The 23621-nt window shown below is 38.5% G+C and overlaps 1 protein-coding gene across 1 annotated transcript in view; it reads right to left on the bottom strand.

Moving 5' to 3' along the window:
• LOC124595895 (laccase-like) overlaps nt 1-23621 on the bottom strand; it is a 250668-nt gene that overhangs the window by 159055 nt on the left and 67992 nt on the right. The window contains exons 3-4 of the mRNA XM_047134802.1: nt 7261-7481; nt 3480-3690 (exon numbers count right to left, since the gene is read on the bottom strand). Coding sequence (XP_046990758.1) covers nt 3480-3690; nt 7261-7481 — 432 coding nt within the window. The remainder of the gene's footprint in view (nt 1-3479; nt 3691-7260; nt 7482-23621) is intronic.

Below are 23621 nucleotides of genomic sequence, written 5' to 3'. Positions count from 1 at the left end.
ACTAGTGGTGCAAGGTAGTACAAAAAACTGTACCCACAAAAGAAAAGATGGCACAGATCAACCTGCAAAAATCAGAGAACTACAAACTTGCAGTGAAAGGACATGTTAGAGCACCACCTTTCATGGAGGCAAAGCAGCAAAAGAATGGTAGCCCATATTAGTAGAACTGATGACTGAACCTTTTCAGTCATGCCACTCTCTGTCCCTGTTGCTAAAACTTTTCTGATGCCAAAGCAGATTGCCACAATGTGGACACTCGTGACAACAGCTCATGCCCTTTTCACCGAACCACATGCAGACAAAGTGAGCTACTTGATTGGTTTGTGGGAAGAGCATAAGAGCCCAAAATGGCACAGGAAGTACTGGGAGATGTTTCTTGAAGATTCAACTGGATGCTGCCTTCTGCAACTCATGACTGCTGGCACCCATCACAACACCCACACCCTCTGTCGCTGCCACAATCCTCCCACCTTCCCACACCCAGCAAAAGTGATGTACTTTACTTATCAGTGAAAGTGTTTCATCTCTCCCAATTTAAAAGCATATCTCATGTCCTCAACTGTAATTTTGTCTTTTCTCATCTTCAAACTTAATATGTGACAAAACAAAGTCCACTCATCATCACTACCGATTATCAGTGCATGTAATTTATGTTTTCTTTGTATAAATGTGTATTCAGTCGGTGTTTCTTTCTATAAATGTGCTCTCTCTTTGTCTACTAATTCTCTTTAATTCAATTAGTTTTTGTCTAAATATAATATGCCACATTTTTTAATGTAGGGTCTCTCTCCCTACATTGGTTTCCATAAATTTGACTCCTCATTGTGTTAATGTAAAGTGCCTCTTTTTCCTGTCAAAATGTATTGTTTCAGTATCACCTAGCAGTTTACACTAGAATTACCACATGGTCTCATACTAAAGATATTTTTCTTTCAAGTTACATTAATCATATACAATGTCATGTTTTGTCCCTCTGAAATATAACTCAGCGTTGTGATATATTTTGCAGTTCATTGGTGATAAATACATGATCCTTCAAAAACCAATTAAACCATAAATTTTCTCTCAGATAAAGAATGCTGAAAAAAAAATTAAAAAAAAAAAAAGTCAGCTATTATCTCCCCCAACACCACAAACCCAATCTTACGTTTCCCTACTGTTTGTCCCATTGCAGCTGGGAACAATTCTGCTACAGCATGAACCTCTGCCTCTGTTGATGAACATCTCCAAATTATTGTCAGTAATCTCACAGCATATATTCAAGACACAATATACTTCCTTCACTGCCTTTCCAAAGTTCTGTTCCATTATCAACAGACCACTTGTTTGTCACTGTGGCTGAGCTGTTCTTATAAACCAACATCCCCATGCCCATGGTCATGTGGTTAAGGAGCACAACTTTCTCCACCACCCTCCTGACACCAAACACACCACCTCTTCCTAATACTCCTGGCCAACCACATTCTGACCCACAAATATTTCACATATGAAGGCCAAAACAATAAAGAAGTCTGGTACTGCCATGGCTACTTGCATGGCACCATCCAATACCAACTTATTTATGGGCATCTGGAAGAATCTTTCTTATGCAGTCAACACCTAAAATCTCTTGTCTGGTTCTGATTCAGTGATGACATTTACATGATCTGGAGTCATGGCAGGGACATTCTCTAATTGTTCCTCCATAACCTCAATACTTACTTCCAAATCTGCTTCACTGGTCCTTCTCAGCTCAATAAGCCACCTTTCTAGATGTTGATCTCTGCCTCTCAGATGGCTCCATAAATACATATGGTCATATCAAGTGCACCAATCACTAATAATACGTCCACTATGATGGCTGTCATCTGTTCCATAAAGTCTCTTCATTACAGCCTTGTCACCCATGGATGCTGCATCTGTAGTGAAATGCAGGAGTTGTTGAAATATACTGATAACCTTACCAGAGCCTTTATTGACAGACAATTCAGCTCATCCATAAACAGATATCCATGCTATCTTCTCCTCTGACACCAGTAAACCCATTAACAAGCAACTGATTGGCACTCGTCTGATCACCCATTGTCACCATGGCCTTAGAAAACTGAATAACATATTAGTGTCAGTCTCCCATGTCAATTTTTTGCAGTCTTAATTCTCCAAAGCAAAAAGATTTAAATACTGCACTATATTATTCAGTTTCACCTTCTGATTACACACCATTAAAAAGATATGGAAGCAAATGACAATATAAACACAATGTACCTCTTGTCATGCACTGAGGTGGGGAGATGGGGGATATTCTACCAAAAACTCCTACCCAACCAATCTACAGAATATCCTTCCCCATCCCTGTTCGAATCCTGCTCCCAGTCCTGCATTCAATGGATCATTTCCTTATGATCAATCAAGGTGCAAGACCTGTCTCACACAGTCATCCACCACGTCCTACTGTGCTCCAGTCATAGTCATTCCCTTCCCAATAAAATGCAGAGCCACATGTGAAAGCAGCCATGTTGTATATCAGTTATGCTGCAAGTACTGTAGAGTATTCCATGTGGACATACCATGTAACCAACAGTCTACTCACACAAATGGCCGCTGGCAAACTGTAGCTAACTGCAATCTTAATGATCCAGTTCCAAAAATGTTGCACATCACAACACAAATTATTTCAACAACTGCTTCACTATGTGGACCATTTGGATACTACCTTTCATCACAGGTTTCTCTGGACTGTGAAGGTGGAAACTGTCACTAAAGTTCATTCTGCCCTCTCACTATCCTCCTGGCCTAACTCTCAGCTAACCTGTTTTCCACTGTCTCAGTATATCTGTTCCTTTTCTTTTCTGTCAACACCACTCCTTCCCTGTCCAGATCATGTATTGCCTTCTCCCACCACTCTCCATTCTGCCACTCCCCCCTCCCCCTCTCCCCAGATGTGGATATTCTCTCTCTTTCTCCCCCCTCTTTCCCTCCTCCCTCTCCCTCCCTCCCCCTTTTCCACCACACCCTTTTTTCCTGTCTCAGACTTCATCTCCACTTCCCTCTTCTTTCCACCTCTTCCTTCCACCCTCCCATCCTTCACCCCACTATCTCATACAGGCTCTATTCCCTGAACTCTTTTCATCTTGCTGTGCAGCTGCTGAGTCATCCATTGAAACATCTTCCTCACACTACACACTACCCCCTCCTTGCCTTATGCAATGTTCCCTATCCACTATCCACCTCCACCTGCCCAGGCAACTGCTCTCAATAATCAATAATCACTGAGGGCATGAATGTGTAATTGGATGTCTGTGTAGTTGTGGGTGTGAATGCAAGTATTTTTGATAGACAAAGAGAAACAGCTTGAAAGCTAGTGTGAATACTGTTTTCTCTTACGTACTTCTATGTGCCACATATCAGTCTGCTATAGATGAGTGGTTGCTTTTCCCTTATTTTACATACTGTTCCATCAAGGAATTCCCATTCTTGTTATACATTTTATGATAATTTACCTATGTGTGCATGCCAAAGATGAGTTCCTGCAACATCAGCCTTAAAACTGTATTGAAATTCATTATATGGCTGAATAGGACATTGTGTGATGTAAGGAACACCATCCATATATTGTCTTCCACGTTGCCGTAGACCATGCCAATGTATCACAGAACCCTCATTATCAAAAGAATTCAGGACATTGACTACAACAATGTCATTATGGCATACCTGAAAATTCGGAAAAAATGTCAAATTCAATACATACATCATTATTGCACTTTCAAATATTGTATCGATATCTCTTAAAAAATAGGATTTCAATACACAATTAGAGGCAAAATTTACTGAAAAGATTAACTTACTTTAAAACTCAGTTCAAATTCTGAATCTGTAAGGTAAATACAGCAACAGAAAATCTAGGTCAGAATATGAACAAGCAAAGTAGACGCTGTAGTTGCTGGCAATGATAAGACACATTTTTACTAGGTATGTGAGAAAAGCAACAAGAATGGTTTTTTATCCACGAAAGATTTTATTGTACTTTTTTCATACAACATTGTTGTCCCTTTCAAAGTAGTTCCTTTTATCATTATTCCCAGTCTTGGTAACAGCTCTCAAAGGGTTCAATTGGTGGGCCTTTAATATGTTGGTCACATTGTCTTAGATGTTCTCCAGAGTCCAAAATGACTCCTTTTATGACATTTTTCAATTCTGGGAAAAGAAAAAAGTCACAAGGACTCTGACCAGGTGAATAGGGTGGCTGTGGAACAACAGGTATGTCTTTTGAGGTGAAATATTCTTTGATGGAAGAGGCTATGTGGTATGGGGTGTTGTCATGGTGCAGCATCCATTTGTCTGCAGTGTCCAGTCTAACTTGATTCACCATTTTCCTGAGCCTTTCAAGGACATCTTCGTAAAACACTTGCTCGACAGTTTTTCTTGGAGGAACAAATTCTTCACGTGTGATACCCCTACTGTCATAAAAGGAAATCAGCATTGTCTTGAACTTTAGATTTGCTCATTCAACCTTTTTTCAGTCAAGAAGATGTCTCAGTGTGCCATTCCTCACTTTGCCACTTTATCTCAGGATCATACTAAAAAATCTCTAGGATTCATCACCTGTGATCACATGACTGAACCATTCACAGCCATTGGAAGTCCTCTCAAGAAGATCAACTGTCCATCTGCTCAGTTGTGAGGTTTTCCAGCACTATTTTGGTACAAATCTTTTGTATGTGCAAAACTTTGGACAACTTTTGATATGTGGTGAAAGTGTTTAAATTTAACAGGCCACCTATCAATCTTATTGTTAAACATCAGTCTGATCTAACAAGAGCATACATATGTTTGACATTTTCATCTGCTTTTGAAATTGAAGGTCTCCCTGAGTGAGGTTAATCTTCAATGTGATCTCGGCCTTCCAAAAATTATTTATGCCAGAAAAAAACTTGTGCTCTTAATAAGAAATGTTCCCCAAAGGCTTGCCTCAGCTTTTTAAAGGTCACACTCATGGATTTCCCTAGTTTGACACAAAACTTGATGGCATAATGTGACTCTAAATTTCTCTGTTCCATTTTTGTACCACACAATGAAAACACAGCTTCACTAATGGCACTCTCAAAATTCATGTGAAGACTCTACAGAGCTGAAATTTGGACTGAGCATGTGGAAGAGATGAGCACACTGGTCTACAAAAGTAGAACAACACAACATTGCCAGAGTGCTCACAGTGTTGCCAGCCTCATTATTTTTCTCCATCACCTCATATATGCTCTTGACACTGCAACTAACACTGTGACATTAGAAGTAGTCAGTATCATGGGTTTTGAATACGTGTAGTTATAGGAAAATAAGAATTGGATTTATAATCTCTCTTTGTTTTCACTTTATTTTTTAAAATTGTTTGAATTTATAGAATTAAAAATTACAGTCATTAAGACAACACAGTCATTGGCACCTTCTGGAACATGCTGCCATAAAACTTATATGGAATGTACCACAAAATGATGAATGAAATTCGTACAAGAATGATGAACATTACTTATGTCCACCAGAACACACAGTGATAACTAAGGCAGTCAGAGGAAGCCTCACTGTTATCTTTACCACATGAACTAAAAGCACACTTCAAGCACAGTTGGCAAACATAAGGTATCATCTTATTGGGGATATGCACTTTATGAATTTTTGGCACATACCTCTCTTGAAACAGCTTATTGCACACTGAAATCTATTGGTTCCACACCATTCACGCATTCATAGCATGCATGAGCAACTGGTGGCCCGCAGGCTGGATCGAGTTTGCAGTTTGTTTCAATCTGACCTGTGAGGTGCTCGTATTGCACTCTGCCCAGGATGTATTTTTGCATATTTCTGCCAACAATTGGCTTGCCTCGGGTTCGTAGCTCATGATACAGACCAGTGAAAAGTTTTGCTTCTCCATGCATGCACTATTCAATTTCCCTGCCACTGGATTTGAACAGCACTCAAATGAAGGCATAGACTGTTGCCTTTACAAATGTCTGCTTGTGTCTGTGTATGTGCGGATGGATATGTGTGTGTGTGCGAGTGTATACCTGTCCTTTTTTCCCCCTAAGGTAAGTCTTTCCGCTCCTGGGATTGGAATGACTCCTTACCCTCTCCCTTAAAACCCACATCCTTTCGTCTTTCCCTCTCCTTCCCTCTTTCCTGATGAGGCAACAGTTTGTTGCGAAAGCTTGAATTTCGTGTGTATGTTTGTGTTTGTTTGTGTGTCTATCGACCTGCCAGCACTTTTGTTCGGTAAGTCACATCATCTGTGTTTTTAGATATATGTTTACAAGTAATTATTTATTAGAAATATTTTGTTGTTTCTGAGTATAATATGAGCTACAGTTATTTGGGAAGCAAACATTATTTCGAAGAATCATGGGAGCCATTATCAACAGTAGCAGACTTTGGAAAAGTAGCTGAGCCTGTACGTGTTTTTTAGTTTGCTTTTTCATATGATAGTTTTGGCTCTTTCATTTAGTAGCATGTTTTTTCAGTTACATGGGCTGTATTTTGAGAAAATTAACGTGTAACTTTTTATTTTTGTTGTTTCCAGGATTTCCAACAGATACCGGTAGGTAAGTTCTTGGTTAAGAGTTGATTTAGTGCACAACAGTTCATCTATAGTATTTGTAAATTGGTAATGAAATGACCTTTTCATTTCTTTCCACTTCAAATTTTATGTTCTGATGTCAATTATAGCAACAGAGTGTGTTTTTACGATAGCACCTACTTGATTCCTTTTTTGTTCTAAAAAGTATTTCTTTAATTAGAATATTCGTAATACAAAGTGTTTGTCTTGCGAAGTTGTCAATCTTTTTTACTCACATTATATTGAAGAAATTTGCATTGATATGACATCAAGTTGGACATAATATGTACGATATTTGTTGCATGTTTTTTACGTCACTCACCAAAGCCAACTACTCATATCCAAGACTCCTCTTTATCCTTTTTTTTACTACTATGTATCTTTGGCTTTATGTTGTGAGTAACTTTGAGTCTTAATGCTTGAATAAGGCACGAAATCTATTCCTTTTCTCTCTTTTGTCACATGAAGATGTCTCTGAAAGCTAAGAGTTACTGCCTAAAGGCCATTTCTGTATTTATTACCTCTCAGTAGATAGACTGTTTGATCATTTCTGTATTTATTACCTCCCAGTACATTGATTGTTTGGTTGTATCTCTACCTTAAAGTTACAAAATTCCAGTCTGAAAATAACATGTTTGAAGCTTTCTTATATTAGTGAGTTTCTACAGGAATTTTACCAATATTGCAGGCCCTGGTATGCGCTGGTTAACAACTGACACAGAACGCACTGCACCACCAGCTGTAATACATCCAGGCTTGCTGCAGTCTTCTTCAACATCTGGGCAGTCTCCACATAGTATGCTCATTGTTGTGAATAAGCTAACAGTAAAATTGTAGTGACATATCATAGGATCTTCATTTTCTTTGCATTCTCTGAAACAAGGATGTGCTGGTCCACCTAAAGTAAAAGAAAATATAGAATAACAAACAACTGAAGAAAATGCATTGGAATCAAAAGCTAGCTTAATATTCTTTGTGTACAGCTCCAAATGGAAAACTGTATATAATGAAGTATCTTTAATAAGTTACATAAATGTTGTTACTTGTAGATTTGTGATTCTTCATGCAAATGATGGTAGTATATAAAGTTTTACTTTATGATCAATTTATGAGATATTTTGAAGATAAATAGACCTTTATGACATCGTTTATGTTCAGAAGATCTAAGAATGGAGAACTTTCCAGTAAAAAGAACACAAAGGATGTACAACACCATGAATAAACTATATTTCCATACAGCACTAATATGTCAACAGAATTAATATCAATATGCATGCTGTAAGAGCAGAGTTCTTATGACATTAATTGGAGGGATGAAACTCAACAGAATTTCTAAAGACATGATTTCTGAATCGTAAGGAATCTGCTAAATTTGAGTGTTGTACAAAAATAGTTATTAATTTATTTTTGTAGTAATGCTGGTTTTTGTCTGTAATGTTTGAGATATCCTTTACTGCTGGGTGGACTGCTGCTCCTATTATTTAAAATGAACTTCATCCACTTAACACTCATATTAAATACTTGCTTTTTTTAAATTCAGAGTTTCTATATATCATTATCATTTGTATTCATAGAACTGAAACTCTTGAAGAGATCAAGACCACAGTTGATAGTCATTGACTGTGTACAGAATTTATCAAAATCTTTCTTTTATTCATTGTCATACATCTTATACCATAAATCCCATCATAAAGGAAAGCCTGCAGCAATGCTGAGCAATCAAGCTATACATTGACAATCAGAATCAGCCACTGGAGGTTAACAACAAATTATGACTAGTACTAAACTTCTCACTCTCATAATAAAGAGACTTACTTCTAGATTACTTTAATATGAATATTAGGAAAAAAGCTGCTACTGTGGAAAAGCTGCTCCTTACATTACTCAGCAGATGTTTTTGTCCAGTCTGCAGACAAAACATTTACACTGCTGACCATTACATCACCAAAAATGATAGCAAATAACAAAATTTACCTATTGTATGTGAACAGCATAGTAGGAAGAATACCTTATTAAATTTGATATTGGTTTGTGGTGTACCAGGTGTGAAATTTAATACACAAAGCTGCCACTTCCGGCAACAATAATGGCCCTAATCTCACAGGGCATAGAGTTGAACTGAGCTTGGATGACAGATACACATACATCATCCCATCATATTCCAACTCTGTGCCAGACTTCATCAGTTGGAATAGCTGATGAGTGGTGGCTTGTCATTCTCCCTACAATCTATGATCACAGGTTTTCAATGGGTGAAAGGTCAGAAGAAAATGATAGATAGGGCAGCAGTCAAACACCCTCTGTATCAGGGTAGGTCAGAACAGCAAAGGCAACATGCAGACTCGTATTATCTTTATTAACTGTAACCACATTGGCTGAGTGCAAGGACTGTGACTGTGTGAAATAATTATTTGTGGTAAACTGCTACTATTCACATTTATACAGACTGCTCTAAAATTCCCCTTACAAACTTCTAAGGCTTGTAGAGGGAACTGAGTAGACAATATTTTGAATTGGAACCCATGTCTGGAAACATATCGTTTCCATGCTATAGACTTTTGAAAACATGTTTGCTTTGTAGCTATGCAACAGTACAACAGCGTAGTCACAGTGAGGGGTACTTGTGTTGGACTGGCTGATGTCATTTGTCATCTTTTCTACCTCTATGACTTGGTTCAAGCCTTCAGCCTCATTCATGTGTCTAGGAGTGTTAGAGCAACACAGTTGAGTACACATTTTTCAGAACACACTGACATTATCCTTCTGTGTGGTGATGCTCATGGTAATGGAAGAGCTACTCATCACCTTTTTTAAGATCTTTGTCCATAACATCCTGCTCTATCACATATCCTTTCCACCACAATTATGCAATGGCTTCAAGAAAGCCTTCACCATCAGCAGGTGTGACTGGGGTGCTCTGAGGAGATACCACTCATCTGAACCGGAAGAGGCTGTACTGCATCACATTAAAGAGAACACATCAATGAGTACATAGGTAATTATTTGGTTATTAATAAGTGGAACTGTAAAAGAAAATGTGCTGGGTCATGCATAATAAATTACTTATAAAAGTGATCACATTACTAATAGGGTTCCAAATGGTTGTAGCACAGAAACAGTACATTTCTCGACATGGGTTCTCATTCAAAATATTATCTACTCAGTTTATTCTACATGTCACTGTAGCTGTAAGGGGAATTTTAGAGCACCCTGTATTTATTTAAGTTTAACTGAACATAACACTACATGGTTGGAGTATTTTCTGCTCATCTTTAGGTGTGTATATATACACACCAGGTACTCGCTGTGTATGATGATGAAAACAGCAGCGTGACAATATTCATTCTCCTTGGAACCTCCACACATGGATACACACATCACAATGCAATGCACAGGACTGGGACTCATTTGAAATAATAAAATTGATGCTACTCCTGTGTCCCATGTTATCATTGCACTCACGAATGTTGCTCTATGTGCTGCTGCATCACGGGAAGGTGCAACAATGTTCACTGTGCTCTGGGAGTCTTTGATGCTCTAGATGTTGTCACACTATCCGTATGGATATTTGCCTTGCTGCGAACAAGCTCTTTTCTTGAGTCAAGATATCTGATGTGATTATAGAATCCAGCATGTTCAAGTGGACAGTATGTCTGTCCTCTCAGGCTCAAGCTGTGCAGGGCCCCTGTGATCTTGGTGGGCATTGACGATGGCCCCCCCTGAATCAGTCAATTCCATACTCACAATCAACGCCATCAGTGATATCACTGAACATTAAACCATGGGACACATCCTGCTGTTTTCAAATTCTGACAGTTGCTGGTAAATGGATCTCCTTCTTACTTGAGGCACAATATGGTCTTCTCACAAACAGCCAATACAGAAATGTGATTTCTGAATGTGAAACTCAGTACATAATCTTTCTTTATATACATTATGTAAATGTATTTTGCTGAAATCTTAATAATTTTCATATGCAACCAAGAAAAAAACTTTATGGCAATGGCAGTTTGAGATTTGTTGCGTGCTATCACAATAGTGTTGCTGTTTTAATCACGACAGTGTTGCAGTTTTAATGGCTTGCTATGTACTTTACACTGACCATGATCAGCTGTCTACATACTGACAGCGTAATATCTGTTTAATATAAGCACTGGAGTTGGGTAGAGCTTAAATGCCTGAAAAAAAATTCTATGACTTGAAGCAGGGAATAAGGTGGAATTCTTTTACTTTTCTTCTTGAATGTCTGAAGATTTTCAATCTCAGACCTTGTGTCTATGGGTAAAGACTCTTGCACTAGAGCATTAAACTCTTTCTGAACCATAGAGAGGGATAAATAGTCTAAACAGATATAATTTTTACTTCTTGTATTGTGGTTGTAAATTACACAGTTCATCCTCTATTCACTCTTGTTATTAACCATAAATACCATTAGTAGTACATGTATTGCACATAAGAGTAAGAATCTCTGCCCCATGAAAATTTCTCTGTATAATGTTCAGTTACCAGCTTCATACAATATTCTTAAAGCTCTTTTCTACAAAATAAATACTTTTTTGACTTTGGCTGTAACATCTGAGAAGATTGAAAACAAATAGTCAATTATTTATTTGATCACTACACAGAAATTTATAAGGCTGTTAGTGTAGATGCAAAATTGAGCTGTTTCATAGACATATTGCTTCAGCACTTTGTGACTTGTTTTCCCCTAAAACAAGTAAAGGTAAAATTGAATACAAGAGATGTTTAAGGAGGGATAACACTTGAGATTAAAGTATTTTGTGTTAGGAAAAGAGAGCTCTACTTCATCCAGAAAACAAGGTGTATTCAAGAGCTGAAACTCCATACCAGGATTTCTGTAGTATACTCCAGTTCTTTTTAAAAAAGTGATACATAGTCACTTTGGTCAAACAATGTGGACAAGACAAAAACAATTTGGTACATTATTCAACAAGAAATGAACAAAAATAGTGATCGAAACAAAACTGAAATCCCAGAAAATAGCTCTGGTTGAAATGGCAGCTTTTTCAAATCATTACACACCAAATTGAATTAATGTTTGCTTACAGCAGAAGCAAATGTTGCACTCATTAATAAAAAATGAAATACAGATGCCTTGGCTTTACTTGACAAAACATTGAATGTGCCAACAGAAGACATTAACTTCAAAAATAAGGCCACTGAAGAGATTATAGAATTCACCAGATCACAAAAAGTAAAAATTCTAGTGGCTATGAGGGTGGTTCTAGAAGAATATTAATGTCTTGTGCTGAATTGATGGGATTATGATGAAGCTATTTTTGTAATCTATGTCTCAGTGTATATTTCCCAACAGAAGTAAGATACTGCAAACACTTGCATCTATAAAAAGAGCGTTAAGCAAACCATCTTTAATCACATATCCATTTCACTCACTCCAGAATTTTAAAAAGTATGTGAGAGTGTGGTCTATGATACAATATGAACTCTTTTCACTGAGTAGAACTTGTCAGCTGCCTCTCAGTTTGTTTTGTGTAAAGGACTCCCCACACAAAAGCAATACAAGCCTGCACAAATGAAGTGATAGCAGGTCTAAACAAGAAAAATTATCCTTTTGATGTATTTTGTGACCATGCCAAAACATTTGTAGTGCCCCAGTACACAAAGTTCTAATTGGAAAACAAAAGTGTTATGCACTAATGACAGCCCTCTTACATGATGGAGTATTAATTTCGTGAAAGAAATGAGGTCTCACTGAGAGACTCAGAATTAAAGAATGTAAAATGTGTAGTGCATAAAGATCAGTACTGGACCCACTCTTGTTCTTAACCTACATAAATGGTCTTGCATAACTTTAAAAGGCAGTTTTAAGACTGTAATGTTTGCTGATGACACAAACATACTAATCAAGGGTCAAACCTCAACCTTACCAGACACAGCTCAGATAATTTCTGAATGAATGGTTCACAGACAACAGTTTAAGTCTTAATCTCATAAAGTCTCATGTTATGCAGTTTAAAACAATTAAATTTTATCTGCCAGCACCAGAAGTAGATACTAACAGTTATATACTTAGTATCCTATAATGCTGATATTGACTGGGAGTACAAAATTTAGCTGTACATGAGTATTTATCCTCACGTCATATCTATGTGAGATGCCAGTTGTGGGTGTGCTGGGGATACCCTCTAGAAAGCCAGTGCTATCAATGTACAGCCTCCAGTTGCACCTCTAAAGTCACATGCAACTCGACTTGCTGTCTGTCTATGAAACTACTGGTTGTGTGCCATAAGAGTACCATTATAATGACACATCATTATTATTTGGCCTATACTTTTGGAACTGTGTCTTGTTACCATGGACTTGCCACATGATGACTTGGGGTTGTATCTATTTTTGGTTTTACTGCCAATCTACTTTGTCACTCTATCTGCTGGCTGAATATCCTACAGCTTTTGCATCTCATGGTACAGCAGATTCACCAATTCAGCTCCTGACTTTCACAGTTTCACACTGCCCCAGGGAAGGCACCAGAAACAAGTCTTTCTAACATGAGTGATAGAAGAAATGGCAGTGAGACAGCAGTAGTAAATCACCATAGCCACTGCCTTCTACTACTTTCAGTGAAGCCTAGAAAACACAGGAGAGTTGTTTACAATGTTCATTACACTCTTTCAAGCCAAATGTTATTCACAACTCAGTTTATTGGTATGTTTTATTGATGTTTTCCAATAGTTATTTATATATGAACTGATTCAAAATTTGTGGCCTCTTGTAGATCTCAGAGCATTAGAATTTTCTGTTTTCTGTGATTTGCTGACATAACATTACAGTCAGCAAACTCATATTATAGTTGCTAGGTTCATATTCAAACAACTGTAAAACAGCTTATGCAACATGAGTCACAGAATTGCAAGGCATATCCTGCCAATGTAATTTTTTCTGTTCAGCTGGTAATGTGTAATGCACAGTCTCTAATGTACCTGTATGATGTTGATTACCAAGTTAACACAAGACAAAAAAGTTAAGATGAAAGCATTAGAATCTTCAGATTATTCACTTGCTGAGGTCTTACAAAAACTTTAGGCATTTTCAATTGTCACTTCCACTTAGGAAACATTTGAAAACAGTATTGATATCTGCTGACTGTCCAGTAGCCAATGTTGTCAATCAACTTACAACACATAATAATGGTCATCATCCTTAGATTCATTAGTTCTAAGTCTGTCAGTATGGAATAAAGAACCAATAATTTGGGCACTCCTGCATTGGTAGATGTTGCAGTGTAGTAGCATATAGTTCACCATCATCAGCATGTAGGACAGTGTCATAGTTGCTCCTCCACATCATTGCCTTAAGTTAATAAATCATGTGGTGAATGCTATACAAAACATGAATGCTACCAGTTTACATATTATGATACAAAGTGCAATCCATGCCACAAATCAGGCCTCTTTGGCAATGTGTACCTGAGCAAGTGACCATTAACATTGCACTGCCTGCCGCACCATTACACTTTCAGCACTAGCATATGGAACTCCTACCATGCCTATGATTCATCTAATTTTCAACAGCTAGCAGAAAGAGTCCCATATGGCCACAGGGAACATGGTGTCACTAATTATCATATAGTAATCAGAGGTACCATATAGATCATATAGATGACAAATTAAGAGTCCAGTAATTTACTAGCAAGTAACTCTCACATTAATGGTACTAGTAGTTAGTTCTCCATTCCATCAGAACTACTGATTGCCTTGGGAGAGCCAGTCCTGACAAAACTCTACCATCTGGTGAGCAAGATGTATGAGACAGGTGAAATACCCTCAGACTTCGAGAAGAATACAATAATTCCAATCCCAAAGAAAGCAGGTGTTGACAGATATGAAAATTACCAAACTATCAGTTTAATGAGTCACAGCTGCAAAATACTAATGCAAATACTTTACAGACGAATGGAAAAACTGGTAGAAGCCAACCTCGGGGAAGATCAGTTTGGATTCTGTAGAAATGTTGGAACACGTGAGGCAATACTGACCTTACGAGTTATCTTAGAAGAAAGATTAAGGAAAGGCAAACCTACATTTCAAGCATTTGTAGATTTAGAGAAAGCTTTTGACAATGTTGACTGGAATACTCTCTTTCAAATTGTAAAGGTGGCAGGGGTAAAATACAGGGAGTGAAAGGCTATTCACAATTTGTACAGAAACCAGATGGCAGTTACGAGAGTCGAGGGGCATGAAAGGGAAGCAGTGGTTGGGAAGAGAGTGAGACAGGGTTGTAGCCTCTCCCTGATGTTATTCAGTCTGTATATTGAGCAAGCAGTAAAGGAAACAAAAGAAAAATTCGGAGTAGGAATTAAAATCCACGGAGAAGAAATAAAAACTTTGAGGTTCTCCGATGACATTGTAATTCTGTCAGAGACAGCAAAGGACTTGGAAGAGCAGTTGAACAGAATGGACAGTGTCTTGAAAGGAGGATATAAGATGAACATCAACAAAAGCAAAATGAGGATAATGGAATGTAGTCAAATTAAGTAGGGTGATACTGAGGGAATTAGATTAGGAAATGAGACACTTAAAAGTAGTAAATGAGTTTTGCTATTTGGGGAGTAAAATAACTGATGATGGTCGAAGTAGAGAGGATATAAAATGTAGACTGGCAATGGCAAGAAAAACATTTCTGAAGAAGAGAAATTTGTTAACATCGAGTATAGATTTAAGTGTCAGGAAGTCGTTTCTGAAAGTATTTGTATGGAGTTTAGTCATGTATGGAAGTGAAACATGGATGATAAATAGTTTGGACAAGAAGAGAATAGAAGCTTTTGAAATGTGGTGCTACAGAAGAATGCTGAAGATTAGATGGATAGATCACATAACTAATGAGGAGGTATTGAATAGAATTAGGGAGAAGAAGAGTTTGTGGCACAACTTAACAAGAAGAAGGGACCGGTTGGTAGGACATGTTCTGAGGCATCAAGGGATCACAAATTTAGCATTGAAGGGCAGCGTGGAGGGTAAAAATTGTAGAGGGAGACCAAGAGATGAATACACTAAGCAGATTCAAAAGGATGTAGGTTGCAGTAAGTTCTGGGAGATGAAGAAGCTTGCACAGGATAGAGTAGCCTGGAGAGCTGCATCAAACCAGTCTCTGGACTGAAGACCACAACAATAACAACAGTTAGTTCTCCAGTGGAACAAAAATATTCAGACTACATGCTCTTGATTTATTTTAACTAAAGTAGCATTAATGTCTGCAATAATTCCATTAATTGATTATGAAAACTTTGTGCTGGTCAAATGTAGTTATCTGAACCATCTTTTGGGCACAGAAAATATTTTATAGTGACCATTACATTAAAACTATCAGCGGAGCCACTCTTCTGCCAAGCATGGCTGATTCCATTCACTATTATGCAGCCACTGTTCTGCCAAGCATGGCTGATTCCATTTGCTATGTGTGAAGTCATTCAGATATATTTACAAAGGCACCAAGAATTTTGGGTTATCACACCCATACTGTATAGTCAGTGTGTAACATCACTGGTCACTATTAGAAAGCCTACTGGTTCATTTCATATATGCAGTGATTTTAAAGTGACAGTATCCTTCAGTTTATTTTTCTGTACTTTGGAAAATGTTCTTTTAGGTGCGTCAGATTTTATATTTTGTCTGCATATCTGTATAGCTTCAAACAATTCCAATACATGTCAGAGTCATAGTGTATCGTCAAAATAGCATCTACACAAGACACTCAGAATAAGCAATGGGGTGTAATTCAGTTTCAGGTTACAGAAAAAGAAACATCCATAAATGTGTGCAGTGCATGTTAATGATGTAGTTCAGAGGAATACTGTTGGGTGATGAGCAAAGAAAGTTAAAATATTATGAAGTGCAGAAACTGAACTAAATTATCAGCCATGTTCAGGACATCATGTCACAGCCACTGCTCCTGACATGGTGAATTTCACAGATTCCATTGTCTGTTCAGACAGCACAACAGCACACCATAACCCAACAACTGTCTCTACAACTTTCGGTGAAGATTAGAAATGGGTGTGTGGTGACTGAGGAACTTAGATATTAAAAGGGATGCTCAAGGTGGATGTCATGAATACTTACAACATGTCACAAGATTCAAAGGAAAGGCATTTCATCTGAACCGTTGGAGCAGCTATAGGCCACTGGAAAGGCCTTTCTGTCATGGATCATTACAGGTAATAAAACCTGCATGCATTACATTGAGCTGGAAACAAAAAGGCAGTCACTGGACTGGGAGCAACTGAAATCACCAAAAAAGAAAAAAAAATTGAGGCAGTTCCCACTGCTGGTAAAGTCATGATGACAGTAATTTGGGATAGTGATTGTTCAGCCTCTTGGATTTGTTGTCAAAAGGGTCAACCATTCATTCAGGGGCATATGTGAAGTCTGAATATAACCATTTCCAACAAGTTCAGACTGACAAGAATCCAAAATAAATCATATTTCAGCATCACAATGAACAACTATACGTAAGACTCAGAACCTGGAAACGCATCACCAAATTTGGTTGGACATTATTGTCTCATTCACCTTACAGCCCAGATTTGGTGCCCTCAGACTTGGGCCTTGTAAGAATTGTCAATGTGGGACATGTTATGAAGATTAAAGGATATGGGACAGTAATTCACACAGTGAAAATGTGACTACAACAAAAAGACAAGAACTTTTACCAACAGGAAACACATTCTCCTATAAGGCAATGAAATTATGGAATGTGGTAAATGTAAAAGAAATGTTGACTGATATGGTCACCAAATTTTAGCTCTAAAGAATAAATATGTTCTAAGAAATAAGTTGTGGGCATTTTTTATTGAACTCGTAATGTTGATCTTCATCAGATGCTATGACAGAAGCAGAGGCTGGCAAAAATTAGCTATGGCTCAATTTTTCTGTACAGTCAATCTCATGGATGCATATTTACCAATTTCTTAGGCATGGAGTAAACAAAGCTCCTTGTTCTTAATAGGCCATTCAGTACAAATATTTCCTATTTGGAGTAGCTACGGCCACATTATACCCCAAAGATATCTCAAACATTTAATGTGGGGCATCTGCAATTTTGATAGTTATATAGATAATAATGAGGTAACAGGACCTACATGGGAGCAACAAATGCTTAGCCTCCAAGCACTGTTAGACTATTTACAAAATACAGGTTAAAATACCAGCTTGACAAGTGAGTTTTTTTCAGCTGAGCTTGTAATACCTAGTACATTTATCAAGTAAAGAAGGAGCTCACACCCACAATCAAAAATGTATTCATTTATGACATAATAGTAAAAATTATAATCATTCCATGGTAATCTAAACCATAAAGACAAATTATATCCAGGGTGACATAAATTGTACATTTGCTGAAGTGACTCTGTTGTAAGGGTATAATATTCATGGGATGTTCCACATTTGAACAGTATTCATGCAATTAAAAATGTGGCTGAGGTCTACATCTCCATCTACATCTACATCTACATTTATACTCCGCAAGCCACCCAACGGTGAGTGGCGGAGGGCACTTTACGTGCCACTGTCATTAACACCCTTTCCTGTTCCAGTCACGTATGGTTCGTGGGAAGAACGACTGCCGGAAAGACTCCGTGCGTGCTCGAATCTCTCTAATTTTACATTCATGATCTCCTCAGGAGGTATAAATAGGGGGAAGCAATATATTCGACACGTCATTCAGAAATTCACCCTCTCGAAACCTGGACAGCAAGCTACACCGTGATGCAGAGTACCTCTTTTGCAGAGTCTGCCACTTGAGTTTGCTAAACATCTCTGTAACGCTATCACGCTTACCAAACAACACTGTGATGAAATGTGCCACTCTTCTTTGGATCTTCTCTATCTCCTCTGTCAACCTGACCTGGTACAGATCCCACACTGATGAGCAATACTCAAGTATAGGTCGAACGAGTGTTTTGTAAGCCACCTCCTTTGTTGATGGACTACATTTTCTAAGGACTCTCCCAATGAATCTCAACCTGATACCCGCCTTACCAACAATTAATTTTATATGATCATTCCACTTCAAATCGTTCCGCATGCATACTCCCAGATATTTTACAGAAGTAACTGCTACCAGTGTTTGTTCTGCTATCATATAATCATACAATAAAGGATCCTTCTTTCTATGTATTCTATTACTCTAACATCTGTAGATGTCTCTCCATTGAGAACAACATGTTGTGTTCTGTTTGCTAAAAACTCTTCAAGTCAGCCACACAGCTGGTCTGATATTCCATAGGCTCTTACTTTGTTTATCAGGCGACAGTGCGGAACTGTATCGAATGCCTTCTGGAAGTCAAGGAAAATGGCATCTACCTGGGAGCCTGTATCTAATATTTTCTGGGTCTCATGAACAAATAAAGTGAGTTTCTAGAATCCATATTGATTCCTACAGAGTAGATTCTGGGTTTCCTGAAACAACATGATACGCGAGCAAAAAACATGTCCTAAAACTCTAAAACAGATCGACGTCAGGGATACAGGTCTATAGTTTTGCGCATCTGCTCGACGACCCTTCTTGAAGACTGGGACTACCTGTGCTCTTTTCCAATCATTTGGAACCTTCGTTTCCTCTAGAGACTTGCGGTACACGGCTGTTAGAAGGGGGCAAGTTCTTTTGCGTACTCTGTGTAGAATTGAATTGGTATCCCATCAGCTCCAGTGGACTTTCCTCTGTTGAGTGATTCCAGTTGCTTTTCTATTTCTTGGACACTTATTTCAATGTCAGCCATTTTTTTGTTTCTGTGAGGATTTAGATAAGGAACTGCAGTGCGGTCTTCCTCTGTGAAACAGCTTTGGAAAAAGGTGTTTAGTATTTCAGCTTTAAGTGTGTCATCCTCTGTTTCAAATCCATCATCATCCCAGAGTGTCTGGATATGCTGCTTCGAGCCACTTACTGATTTAATGTAAGACCAGAATTTCCTAGGATTTTCTGTCAAGTCGGTACATAGAATTTTACTTTCGAATTCACTAAACGATTCACGCATAGCCCTCCTTACGCTGACTTTGACATTTTTTAGCTTCTGTTTGTCTGAGAGGTTTTGGCTGCATTTAAACTTGCAGTGAAGCTCTCTTTACTTTCGCAGTAGTTTCCTAACTTCGTTTTTCCCATCCCTCACAGTTTTACTCAGCAAGTACCTGTCTAAAATGCATTTTACGATTGCCTTGAACTTTTTCCATAAACACTCAACATTGGCAGTGTCGAAACAAATATTTTCATTTTGATCTGTTAGGTAGTCTGAAATCTGCTTTCTATTACTCTTGCTAAACAGATAAACCTTCCTCCCTTTTTTTATATTCCTATTAACTTCCATATTCAGGGATGCTGCAACGGCCTTATGATCACTGATTCGCTGTTCTGTGCTTACAGAGTCGAAAAGTTCAGGTCTGTTTGTTACCAGTAGGTCCAAGATGTTATCTCCACGAGTCAGTTCTCTGTTTAACTGCTCGAGGTAATTTTCGGATAGTGCACTCAGTATAATGTCACTCGATGCTCTGTCCCTACCACCCGTCCTAAACATCTGAGTGTCCCAGTCTATATATGGTAAATTGAAATCTCCACCTAAGACTATAACATGCTGAGAAAATTTATGTGAAATGTATTCCAAATTTTCTCTCAGTTGTTCTGCCACTAATGCTGCTGAGTCGGGAGGTCAGTAAAAGGAGCCAATTATTAACTGAGCTTGGTTGTTGAGTATAACCTCCACCCATAATAATTCACAGGAACTATCCACTTCTACTTCACTACAGGATAAACTACTACTAACAGTGACAAACACGCCACCACCGGTTGCATGCAATCTATCATTTCTAAACACCGTCTGTGCCTTTGTAAAAATTTTGGCAGAATTTATCCTTGGCTTCAGTCACCTTTCCATGCCTATAACAATTTCAGCTTCAGTGCTTTCTATCAGCACTTGAAGTTCCAGTAATTTACCAATGCAGCTTCGACAGTTTACAATTACAATACCAATTGCTGCTTGGTACTCGCATGTCCTGACTTTGCCCCACACCCTTTGAGGCTGTTGCCCTTTCTGTACTTGCCCGAGGCCATCTAACCTAAAAAACCACCCAGTCCACACCACACAACCCCTGCTACCTGTGTAGCCGCCTGCTGTGTGTAGTGGACTCCTGACCTATCCAGCGGAACCCAAAACCCCACCACCCTATGGCGCAAGTCGAGGAATCTGCAGCCCACACGGTCGCACAAGCATCTCAGCCTCTGATTCAGACCCTCCACTCAGCTCTGTACCAAAGGTCCGCAGTCAGTCCTGTGGACAATGCTACAGATGATGAGCTCTGCTTTCATCCCGCTGGCAAGACTGGCAGTCTTCACTAAATCAGGTAGCCGCCGGAAGCCAGCGAGGATTTCCTCTGATCCATAGTGACACACATCATTGGTGCCAACATGAGCGACCACCTGCAGATGGGTGCACCCTGTACCCTTCATGGCATCCGGAAGGACCTTTTCCACATCTGGAATGACTCCCCCCGGTATGCACATGGAGTGCACATTGGTTTTCTTCCCTCTCTTGCTGCCGTATCCCTAAGGGGCCCCATTACGTGCCTGACGTTGGAGCTCCCAACTACCAGTAAGCCCACCCTCTGCGATCGCCTGGATCTTGCAGACTGAGGGGCAACCTCTGGAACAGGACAAGCAGCCATGTCTGGCCGAAGATCAGTATCAGCTGGAAACAGAGCCTGAAACCGGTTCGTCAGACAAACTGGAGAGGCCTTCCGTTCAGCCCTCCGGAATGTCTATCACCCCCCTGCCACACCTCGAGACGACCTCCCACTCTACCACGGGTGAGGGGCCAGCCTCAGTGTGGGTAGTATTCCAGGCAGCCACAGCAGTCTGATCGGGGGATGTGTGGCACAAGCTGGCTGTCGCCGACAAATCCCCATCCCCACCCCATTAGTATACCATACTAATGATGACAGAAGAAGCTGGTTGCCAGTTTATCATTCTGCCCTCACTCTGCTCCATCCATCTGTTGTGTCGCACAGCACGCTCGAGAATACCAAGAATGAAGACACTTGAGCATCTATGCGAGTGCTGGGCCAGAATCTGTGTGACAGTAGAACATGCAATCCAATCGTGTCACACTTATCCCTGAAACCAGTCATCACTGACACTGTATTTCTCCGCTTGGTCTAAACCTACTCAACCGTGAGTGAGAACTAACAAAGATTTTGTCAGACCTCTGAAGGAGCAATGTATCATTGTGGCATCAGATATGTCCAGCATCCCATCATCTTAAATCACTACCCTATCAAAGTATATTTCAAAATTAATAATTTAGTGGATGAATGTAATGGCATAAAATAACATTTTTAACAGCTGATGCCAGTGATGAAGAAGGCAATTTAAAGATAAAACTTGCATATTTTGCTTTGGTAGCAAGATGGTCCTGAGTCTTTCATAAAGTAAAATTATGCTACATGCTCCTACTTTTGTTTATTGTGACAGTTGAAAATGTACAGTCAGTCAAAAGCCAATAGCGAAGATCCCATTAACAACTCTTTCAGGGCTCTATCTCCAACATATACATGTTTCCTCAGCAATTCCTATTATATATTTATTTGTTACAATATCAGTCACAGTTGTTTTTATTGCTTATAGACAGTTTCACAAGAGATTTCCTCATTTTCAAGAGGTTTCTTCATTTTTACAAACATAAATAAATGTTTTCCTCTTATACAATGTTTGTTAAGTTTGATACAATAATTTTTACACTTTTTACAGGCTTTAATACTTGTCTCTGACAATAAAGCAATTTAATATAGAACTATATTTCTAATGAATTTTAGTTTAATACACAGACAAATTTATGGAAAATTTTAGGATTTACATTACATGAACAATGTAGTTCCCAGTACTTGCATATTTCTACATGACATTATTGATGTCTAAAATTATAACTAACAATTTGTAACAAAGAAATAAGGCAAACTTCTTTAATCAGTGACCAAAAGAGTCAACCGTCTACTCAAAACTCTATGACACTGAAGTATTGTATGAGGGCTGTTCAAAAAGTATCTGACATTTATTCATAAAATCAGTCTTTAGTCAGATACAATTATCTGCTGCTAGTCTCCCCCCCCCCAAATAGTCCCCTTCAGCTTTTACACATCTCTCCAAACGCTGCTGTCACTGCTGGAAGCATCACTGGAAAGTGTCTTTTGGAATGCTGCACAGCTGCTCCATCAAATTCAGCATAGCATCTTCCCTGTTCTGAAATCTGATCCCTTTCAGAGTATTTTTCAGTTTAGGAAAAAACCAAAGGCCACTCAGTGCCACGTCAGGGAATATGGAGTCCTACAAACCACAGCCTTGTTTTGTTTGTACAAAAACTCTGAATTAATTGAGAATGATGAGCCGAAGCATTATTCTTCTGGGGTGTATTCATGATGGAGAAAAAGGTGGTCAGCATGCTTCCATTGCGACAATTGGAACTTTTTTTCTGGGTCATACGCATAAACTCAGGAATCATCACGAGTGATCACTGTGGTAAGAAAGTTGGGATTGCTGTTAATGGTATCCAACATGTCCTGTATGGTCTCTGAATAAAGTTTGTAATGAGACATCCTCCTCTAGCACTACTTTTCCTCAACAGTAGTAGTCAATACAAGTAATATTTTTCAAATTTTGGATGGGTCAATATTATCTCAGCTGTTTTTCTGAAAAATTTCATATAATTTTATACACAATATTTTATATTTCAAGCTAAAATTTATGAATAGGAATTATTATTTTGGATGTTATAAACAACGAATACTAGTTCTGAATGCACAATTAAAATTATTTTTTTAGAAACGTTTGAAATTATGAATTATTTGGCACACTTAAAATTTCTATTATTAATTACACAATCTAGTACTGTTTTTACGTTTATTTCTGGATTCATTTATGAAATAATAATTGAAACTAACAGAAATTCATTTGTCAAGAAAAATTGTAAACCCTTTGGAATATGGTTATTAGCGCAGAGTGAAGTAGTAGCAGTAAGCAT

This window comes from Schistocerca americana, chromosome 2 (assembly GCF_021461395.2).
Source record: "Schistocerca americana isolate TAMUIC-IGC-003095 chromosome 2, iqSchAmer2.1, whole genome shotgun sequence".
Classification (NCBI taxonomy): Eukaryota; Metazoa; Arthropoda; class Insecta; order Orthoptera; family Acrididae; genus Schistocerca; species Schistocerca americana.
This window is presented reverse-complemented; position numbering and strand designations above follow the sequence as displayed.